General features: G+C 44.6%; 1 protein-coding gene across 1 annotated transcript in view; it reads right to left on the reverse strand.

Annotated features, from left to right (window-relative positions):
• The window catches only part of SEPSECS (Sep (O-phosphoserine) tRNA:Sec (selenocysteine) tRNA synthase), a 52,981-nt gene that overhangs the window by 39,077 nt on the left and 3,559 nt on the right, over nucleotides 1–10,345 (reverse strand). The window contains 3 exon segments of the mRNA XM_014520466.2: nucleotides 2,949–3,107; nucleotides 3,202–3,320; nucleotides 7,258–7,440. Of these exon segments, the coding sequence (XP_014375952.2) occupies nucleotides 2,949–3,107; nucleotides 3,202–3,320; nucleotides 7,258–7,440 (461 nt within the window).

Raw genomic sequence — 10,345 nt, forward strand, 5'->3', positions numbered from 1 at the left:
CGTCTGGGGGTGACGGGGCGGGGGGGTGGCACCTGCCACTGCGTGCACCCTGGGAGGTATGGGGAGCATGTGCCGCCAGATCTGCACACAGGGTGAGGGCAGGCTGCCACTGTGGGCTGGGGCCAGGTGCTGTGCCAGGCTCTTCCTGGTTGGGGACTGGGCCGAGCTGCACTTGGGGCAGGTGGCAGTGGTGCTGTGAAGGGGTTATGGTAAATTTTGGGGTGGCTGCAGCCCACCCCCAGTAGGTCCCCTCCCAGCACCGCTGCCACCCTCCCTGAGTGCAACCCAGCCCCCCGCCGGGAAGAGCCCAGTGCTGCCCTGGCCCCAGCCTGCAGCAGCAACCCACCCTCGCCCCGTGCATAGATCCAGGGGCACATGCCCCTATGCCTTCCAGGGTGTGTGCAGCAGCGGAAGCTGTTCCCCTTCCACAGCTCCGCCACTCGTGGCTCTGTCCCGCACCCTGCCCCAGCTGTGCAGCACCTGCCTCTGCTCCACTCCCCCCCTCACCGTGGGGGCCTTGATCAGCCTCCCCACCATGCCCCTTTCCCTCCCCACTCACTCCCTCCCCCACAACAGACTTACCAGCTGGATGTTGCTCTCCAAGCTGCCCGGCTGCATATTGGTAATTGAATTGGTATCAGCTGATAAGGCTCGTTAAAAATCAGCCACTGGTATCAGTGCCACTGGTATCAGCCGCAAAAATCTCTATTGGTGCATCCCTAATTTTAACACATTTAAGTAGCTTAAATTTGCTTCCATAAATTTGTTTTCATTTTATAGCTGACCACTATCTGAGCTGCTACAGAGCAGATGCTGATATTTAAAATCTATACAGTTACTAAAAAGCATGATTATGTACATTAACTATATAAGGGCTGTGTGATAAGACTGCTATTATTAACTTGTAATGTTTTAAAATTGCAACTTTACTGTTTTCAATATGTTCTACTTGTATACAGTGTATCTGATAAGCAAAGCTGGTGAACTATTTGCCCTGTTTTTAAACCTCCTCCTGTTGTCTGTTAAATAGATGAAGAGAAAATTCATCACAATTTTCTGTGCTTTTTGTCCTTGGAGGTTGTGCCTAGTGGCAGCAATACTACAGCAAATCCACACAGCCCGGTGCACCTGTACAACTACCCACTGTCAAGAGAATTGGTGACCTCCAGTGGCTGCTGCTGCATGGGGTTCTAATCATGGGGCCTTTGTCTGCCACTAAGACCTGGCAGCCTCGGAGGCCTTCCCTTTCTGCAAGGAGGACATGGAGCCACTCTTTGCTGTCCTCAGCACCTTCTTTGGCATGCTGGCCTTGGACTACTCCAAGACTCTGTACATCTTCTCTACACCATACTGAGCAGCCAAGGGGAGTATGATCTGCCTGGCCAATTTCTTGCTGAGCCAGGCCAAGATGGCAACTTTGAAAAGCCGCAGAAACAGGCTTGCAGGGCCCAGCTCCGATGACACCCTCCAACTCGTCCATTTCCTGGCCTAGGCACATGTCACACTTGAATTTGGACAATTCGTCTTGTGACAAAATGTGGACCATGTTGTGTAGCACTGGGCCATCAAGGGTACATTCTGCGGGGTGGAAGACAGATAGCTAGTCATATATGTGTAACCCTATGAAGGGCATAGGGAAAGGAGGTTTCAATCTCCAGTGACAGTGTTTTTTACTGCTGACAAGCATTTCATGCTCAGGCCCAGAGATGACTGTATAACTTTGCACTTCTACCATTTGTTGTTAATATTTGTATAATAAAGGTTTAAAATGTCAACAAAGACTTTCCATCATTTTTTTTGCTGAACGATACTCAGCAAATAAAATGAGTAAAATCATTTGAACAACTACCCTCAAGAGAAACTTTCTCTTATGGATGAAAGTCATATAATCTTCTTAGAATATCTATTTTTGTAGCATTTGTACCCCATCTTTCATTAATTTTTAATTAATTTTTATTTTCCTAGCTCCTATTTCTGGCAGTTTATTTTGCACATTAATTTCCATATCTGTAAAGTCTCTTCTATTGATTCCCATCAGCCTAATTCTCCCTGCAGTGCAGTCAATGAGTAGATTTACACTACTGTGTGGGTGCTTCCAGATCCACTCTTAAAATCATTAGAGAGGTGCCAGATTGGCTGGATGAAACACAGGCACCCTCATACCCCCAGGAAAGCCATGGCATGGCACCAGTCACACATGTTTCTCTTTCTCAATCCAACCTTGTCCCTCAAGATTGACATGCAGGGATCAAATTCTGATACAGGCCACCAGCTAAAGAACTTGAACCACACAACTCAAAGTGAAATGACTTATAGTCACTCTTGACTGGCTTTTGGTCTGTAATCTAGGAGTAAAAATGGCCACATCCAATTGTGAAATCCTACCTGTCCAATACTGGCAGCTTTTTTTTTTCCCTTGGAAGCCCATCATTCCTTTGATGCTTTTGTGACATCAATCTTGTTTAAATTTTCAGAGTTCTGAACAGATCAGTTAAGACTCCCCTTAGGCCGGGGGCGGGCAATTATTTCAGGCAGAGGGTCACTTACTGGGCTTTGGCAAGCCATTGGGGGCTGCATAACAGGCAGCCAGAGACAGATAAATATTAATTTTCTAAATTTTTTAGGGGCCCCACGGGCTGGATAGAAGGGCCTGGTGGGCCCCATGCAGCCTGTGGGCTGCATTTTGCCCCCCCCTGCCTTAGGCTCTTCCTCTCCCATATAAAATTAGTATGCTTAACTTGTCCCCAAGTATATATACTTTGCGTCTCTACACAGTCATAATATCTTCTGATGATTACTATGTTTAAACATCTCTGCTTTTTATTTCCATTTATCTGATTGTTGCTGGAGAACATGTGTACAAATCCAGGACCACTATTAAAAGGAAGGTATAAACACGTACAGTATGCACGCAAATTCTGTATTACACGGTCAGTTTATCCCCTTACCTGCAGTTATCATAGATTTAAAGCAAGATTTCTGGTCTATACGTGGCCAAATAATATATTTTGCCTTTGGTCTCTTGTGCCGTAGTGTTAAGAAACAAAGGGTTAGACTCATGCCGGTTGCCATAGGAACCACAAAACAACTGGTCACTGTCCGGACACCTGCACATAAGAAGTAAACTAGAGATTAATAAGAAGCATTTTCTAATTGACACAGGCACCTACAAAAGAGAAGTGTTATTGGTTTCACACCTACCAGCCAGCTTTATAATGTCCAGAACTATCAAATTAGTAAGTTTGTTCAAAAGGCTAGAACCTGCTGCTTTAGGCTGGACAGCAGAAATATCACCTGACCTTCCGATTCCATGGATCAACCTGAACAAAAGAGATTGAAAACATACATCAAGAACTGTCAAGTACTAAAGCAATATTTCCTGATAATCGTATTAGGAAAATAACTTATCCAGTGCATACCAAAATCAAACAACTGTCCACTTGGTCTAATAAAAGTTTTCATAGTTTTCATAGACATTAGGGCTGGAAGGGACCTTGGAAGATCATCGAGTCCAGCCCCCTGCCCAAAGGGCAGGAAGTCAGCTGGGGTCATAGGATCCCAGCAAGATAAGCATCCAGTTTGCTCTTGAAGGTGTTCAATGTAGGCACTTGAACCACCTCCAGTGGCAGGCTGTTCCAGACCTTGGGGGCTCGGACAGTAAAGAAATTCTTCCTTATGTCCAGCCTGAAACGGTCTTGTAGTAGTTTATGACCGTTCAACTTAGTCGTCCTCCCTTGGGGCGCTCTGGTGAACAAACGTTCCCCCAGATACTGGTGGTCACCCCTGATAAACTTATAGGTGGCCATCAGATCACCCCTGAGCCTGTGTTTTTCCAGGCTAAAGAGCCCCATGGATCTCAGCCTGTCATCGTAGGGTCTGCTTCCCTGACCTCTGATCATGCGCGTGGCTCTTCTCTGGACTCTCTCAAGCTTCTCCACATCCTTTTTGAATTGTGGAGCCCAAAACTGGACGCAGTACTCCAGCTGCGGCCTCACCAAGGCCGAGTACAAGGGGAGAATGACGTCCCGGGATTTGCTTGAGAAGCATCTATGGATGCAAGCCAGCGTTTTGGTCGCTTTACTAGCCGCAGCAAAGTATTACTTTGGAACCAAGAGTTCTAGTTTTTTGTAAAATCAGACAATGAATTTCATTATAATGTTCTGTACAACATGAAACATAAGACTGGCTATTGTACTCAATTCTGAACAGAAAATCATCAAAAAGGTCTTGTTAAGCACGCTAAATAAACAGAAGGCCTATAGAAGGGACTGGTTTAGTGACAGGCAGATTTACTTAAGAAAGCTCTATGATATTTCTCAGATTAACTGTAGACGCTTCTATATTTTATACACTCAGCAGCAATACTGTGCAAAGAATAACAAAAGTCAGTAGTATAATAGGTACAATGTAGCAATGGGATTATACAAATGCTCTGCCTAACAGCGTTCCCTCTAAACTGTGTGGCATGTGCGGCCATGCAGGCACACTCATGCTGCGCTGCCAGGTGCGCCTGAACGGCCATGCACACCGCACAGCTCAGAGGGAACGCTGCTGCCTGATAAACATGTTATATCTCAAGGGCAAGCGGGGAGCTGAGGAGATGACACACTGATATTGGAACGTTTAACTAATTTATGCTGACATTAAAAAAAAGCAGATATAAGTTCCTGAACCAGGGTAATTTTGCCCATTCTGGTGTAATATTGTCTCTAACAGAATCAGAGGTAAAATTATATCTGTGTAAGTTACACAAGTATAGATGTCATGTGTTTGCAGCTTAGCCTGGAGTAATCATTCGCTCAAAGTAAGCAAGCAATCACTTACTTGCCCAGGAAATAGATAAGGTACTGCAATAGCCACCTTCTACATGCGGTTACACTGATAGCTATAAATATGTTCACTCCAGGTCCTGGTACACTTTACACTGGTAGACAAAACCAGGCCATGGTTTAAATTTAAAAAAAAAATAAATGCAGTGAATTGCTTTACCTCTTCTTCTTTACTTCTCATTTCTGCACATCCCACAATCTGCCATCTCCTCTGCTTCTGTCTAGTTCCACCTCACTTTTCACTCCCGCATCTTTCCAATGCTACTCAAATTAAAATTATCAACACGGAACATTATTTAGTACCTTCCAAGCTTGAAGAATCATATGGCCCTTACCCACTTATAGATATAACTTCACAAACCTGTGATATGCAGCAGCTACTTAAAGCATGCTCTACGACTATATACATCCATTCAGAGCAGTGGTTCTCAACCTTTTTAGACTTGAACAAACCTTCCATAACCTTTGTGAATAGAATGGCATCCAATTTCAAAAACTGATTTATAGAATGCAGTGCTTACTTCCTTGCAGAGGGGCTTGACAATGGGGATGGGGGATCATCCAAGCAGGGACAAGCCTGAGCCTGCACTTATCTGCCAAGTTTATCTAAGTTTATCTTATCTCCTAACACTTCACTTATCTCCTCACAGTTCACAGCAACCTTCAACCCAACCTGATGACACTCTGGTTGAGAATTACTGGTTTAGAGCTTTAATTCCATTTTTGACTTGCAAACAAGTTGGACTCCAGCTACATATACTCTCTAAAAAGTGGATGGGATGAATGAAATTCAAATCTTATAGGCAGCTGGTTTTATCCATGAAGTTTTTCTCTTGCTTCAAATTTAATTATGGTAATAGTTAACTGGCTTGGTAAGTAAAATAAATTTGCATATAATAATGTTTTGTTCCCATTTCTCCTGCTGTTCTCTTAATATCTCTCCCTTACTTGCTCTGCCTTTTCTCAGTCTACACATTCTTTTTCTCTCTTCCCATAGCTTGGGTCCCTTGATCCCTCTGCCTACTCATTTTGTTTATAACAGGGTTGAAAAGAAGAGTTGGTTCTTAAACCAACTTGCTTGCCCCACTCCCAAAATTACCCATCTATTTCAAGAAAAGCTGAGTAGAGATAGAACTGATGCCTCCTCTTAGAATTCTCTCCCCCACATTGCTGAAGCCATAGGTTAAGTGGACCCAAGGTGACAGATGCTGTCAGTCCAGCTGAATGATGTTGCCAACTCAATTCCCTGCAATATATTCAGCTTCCAGTCACAGAGTAGTACTTTAGGAAAGGGAGGGCAAGGAGAAGTGAAGCTCCTTATACTTCAGTCACACCAGAACCTGAAAAACTGGATAACCTGGAAGGAACAACATATTCTAGGATGTGGACAGGGGATGTAAAATTTGAAGCATTTCAAAGAGCAAGACAGACAGATATACATACCCTTTGAAGTGCTCCAAAAAATGGCAGAGGCACTTCAAAAGTAATCCTGAAGGAAACTACTAAATTTAGAAGCGCTTAAAAATGAAGCACTTCCTGTTATACATACATGCTCTACAGACCACAACAAGGGAAGGCTCAAAACTCCAGCATCCCATGATGCTCCGCTCACACCCTGCCCCCCGCCCTATGAAAACAGTGGTACACTGTGTGAGTGAGTGCTCTCCAGTCAGCTCCATCTCCACTGTCCTAGAGCACCACGTCTGGAACCAGGAAACTGGAGGCTTTGTGGGACTGGGATAGCTTGGAACCAGGAGACTGGTGGTCCCTGGCCCTCCCTGCCAGAACTGGGAATCCTGTTCTCCAGCTCCCAGTCCCCACATCTCTCTCCATACCTGGTCTCCCAGTTCTGGGGAGGGTGGGGGTGAGGAGTCGGGGGAGAGGTGCTCCAAGACAAAAGAGGCAGAGCAGACAGAAGAGCACACACTAACATTGGCACTGTTCCTGCCAACTGCCTCCTCCCTCCCATGGGGGAGAGGGGAAGAAGCAAGCAGACACATAGCCAGGGTTTACAGAGTCACACTGAGTCTGCTCCTCCCTATCCACTGCAGTTGGTGGGAGAAAAGGTTCAAGTCACCACAGTTCCCTTGGCTGGGGACCATACCAGTTCATGCAGTCACAGTGACCACAAAACACTGCAGCTAGGGGGCACAGCAGAGGTCTATACATCTATCTGCAGCTGAAATGCTCCACTTTGGAAGCACTTCTAAGTGCAGCTGCACTCTGATATAATACTTTTGTTACACACAATGCTTTACTACTCAAAGATTTACTACTGAAAAAGCTGATGCAGAAAATTACATGTTTCATATAATGAGATTTTGTTTTTAAAAGCTTTCAAGATCACAGCTAACTAGATACATTACAATAAGCAGTTTTAAGACTTTAACAATAACACAGTCATATTAAAATAACTTAAACGATTTACCTGTAATGCCGACGGGCAACAAGTCCTGATGCCACTCTTCCTTCCCTCTCACCCACACCACAATTCCCCAGAAAATTGTTGCTATCCATAATGGCAAGTTCATGAAGAAAGAGTTCAATGGTACTTTCATCCCATCCATCATCGGGACACTTACCCTACAGAATAAATAATAATGTAATAAAACTAATGTTCATTCTTGGATAATTAAAAAATAACAATAAGACTTCTTTCAAGAGCTTGCTTTATTAACTTTACTACCTTCTTTTATGTACTGAGAAAACCTGAAATATTATAGATATGATATACACTTTTTCCAGGATAGAAAATTAAACATAAAAATCACATGATAAATTTTCCTTATGCTCAATGCAACTTGATAACATTAATAGGTCTTGGCATAATAAATCTAAAGTATTTGTCTGCATGTACAACATTTTAAGCTTTGTGACCAAGCCAGCAGAACAAACAAAAATTAGGAAATTTCTTACTTCTTAGAGCATGTATATAGGATATTTGATTATGTACTACATGTAGTTCATTAGAACATTACTGATCAAAAAAGGAGAGAATGCAAGACAACGAGGATAATGCACAACCAAAAATATCAGAGTAACACAAAATCAAACACATTAATTACCTAATGGAATAAGAAGTATGTTCGTGTATGACACATTTTCCTACTCTATACATTTTACCTCTTCCTTGTACTGTACACTTACAAGCATGGCAACCTTACAGGAAAACAAGGAACTAATTCAAGAGGCCTGAAATCAGATGCTGCACTTTTCGCTTTCTTCATGATCCATTATTTACTCTGCCACCCTTTGAAAATGTTCAGAGACCCTCAAATAAGAGGTTCGCTAAAGCTGGGACAGCGGTGATTGTGTCCAGGTCCTAGTGCCTGCCCATCTTTGACTTGAGCTAGGTCGTTTCAGCTTGCTGTCTGAAAGGTTGATCACTATATACTAGTTCCCTTTTTCCTTCCAGTACCTTGTACTATCACAATATGCAAGACAAACTTCAGAGCAATGTGAATTTTAAGTGGACAGCATCTCTGTAAATAGTTGAGAAACAGAACCTGAAACTCCAGAAAAGATGATGGGGTTAAAAAAAAGAGGGAGGGGTCACACATTTAGTGTGAACCAAGTGAACCACTAGGCTATCATAAATAAATGCCTGTCTGAATCCAACAGCAAAAATATACGATATGGCATCATGTCCAGCTGTCCTTGACTTCAGTAAAGTTCACAATTCAACCAAACAGCAAAATTAACACTGGTCATTTTCATCAGATATAACACAGGATGGGAAGCAATCCTTCCTCCCTCTGCCCTCCTGTCAATCTCCAGGGAGAGGCAGGACTTCTAGGGGCCCTCAGCCAACCAGAGGCATGGGGGGGGTGGCCCGTCGCACCCTGCCATGAAAATCTCTGCCCCTCCTTTCCTTACTGTATGCTTCAAGGTGCCAGGGCTTTCCATCTTTTTCTGTTTTTGCAGCTCTCTTCCCCCTCCCCTCTGATTTCACATTTTTTGATGGGGACCATGCTCTTCTGTAGTTTCCACAAAAATCGCAAATTTGGTAGGTCCCTATATATAAGCAGGAATCTCTGGGTTTAAGTCTCAGCATAAGCACTGGCATACTTCACGTGAAATCTCCAGCCATAGCTCCAGCCAACCCCCGATGCTTCTGAGGAAGGCGGGAAAAAAAGAACAACCCAGCACTTGCAGCAGCAGAAAGAGAAAAATTCCTTTTCAATCTCATATGGAAACCAGCCAAGCCCAGAAGTATGGGGAATACCCATAATGGAGCATAGGCATAACTACTTCTAGATCATCCCTGGCCAATGCTTGCCCAGCCTCTTCTTGAACACCTCACGCGATAGACAGCAGCTGAATTCAATAAAGACCATCTTTGCATATTACCAAAATCTGACTGGAGGTGTCTGGGTGTATGTGTGTGTGCAAGAAAGGGTCGGGGGGTGCAGCTATGATGCTGCTTCTGCATTCTCAAAAGCTGGGTGCTCTGGAGCTCTCAGAGCCTCTGTGACACTTAAAGAGCACTTACTTAAAGAGCACTTACCCAATGTCATCAAGCAGTTTACTTGAATTCCTGGCAATGTGCCAGGGTTCAGTGCACTGCAGGCTGATTTGGGGGTGAAGGTATGGCTAGGTGATTCAGAGGGAGAGATGGATGGAACTACTCTGCTCCTGCTTGTCCCTTCCAAGGGGCTTTGTGCTCCAGGCCAGGGAGCTGTCCAAGGTCTTTGATTCAAGAAGAGTTTCTTTAGGAGTGGCCATGGTTGCGGGGGTTGGGGGGCGTTGTTTGAGCCTGTTTCTGGGTTCCCAGGCAGCTGGGTATTCTGGGGACTGCCCAAGGTCTCCACTGCTTTTAAATAGCATTTTTCTCCAAACTACTTACAAATTTCATTCCACTGGTGAGAACTGACCAGGTTTTAGGGCATCCCAGGCCAATCTGGGGTAGGGGTAAGAGGTTGCCAGCTGGGTAGAGTGTGTTGACGATCATATGTAGACTTTAGATTATGGATTGTATAGATGGTTTAGGTAGGGATGATCCTGCCTCAGGCAGAAGGTTGGACTAGATAACCTCTGGAGGTCCCTTCCAGCCTGATTCCATGTTCTCCTGCTTCTGGGTTCCCAGGGTGCTGCCCAAGGTCCCCATGTCCACTGCCAGGAATAGAATGAAAGGGACCAGTGGCTTGGGAAAAAGTGCTGTTTAAAAGCTGTGGAGACCTTGGGCACAAATCCCAGGAATGCAAACGCAGGATTACACCACTCTAGCCATGCACACCCAGCCCAAATTTTATCAGCCTGGGATGCCCAAAGCTTGGTAAACTGCTACAAATGGAATGCGACTGCCAAGCGGCTTGGAGGACAGCGCTGTTTAAAAGCTGCTGAGACACTGGGCAACCCCGCAGAGCACCTGGCGCACTGGGAACCTAGAACCAGGAGTAATCCTCTCTAGCTACCTGACCACCTCCCCCACATCCCAAATCAGACTAGGGCAAGTGCATGTAATGTAGGCTGGGGCAGAAGAATTCTTGCTCTGTACTAGAACAGCCAGTTTCACG

The sequence above is a fragment of the Alligator sinensis genome, unplaced genomic scaffold (assembly GCF_000455745.1).
Source record: "Alligator sinensis unplaced genomic scaffold, ASM45574v1 scaffold745_1, whole genome shotgun sequence".
Lineage (NCBI taxonomy): Eukaryota > Metazoa > Chordata > Crocodylia > Alligatoridae > Alligator > Alligator sinensis.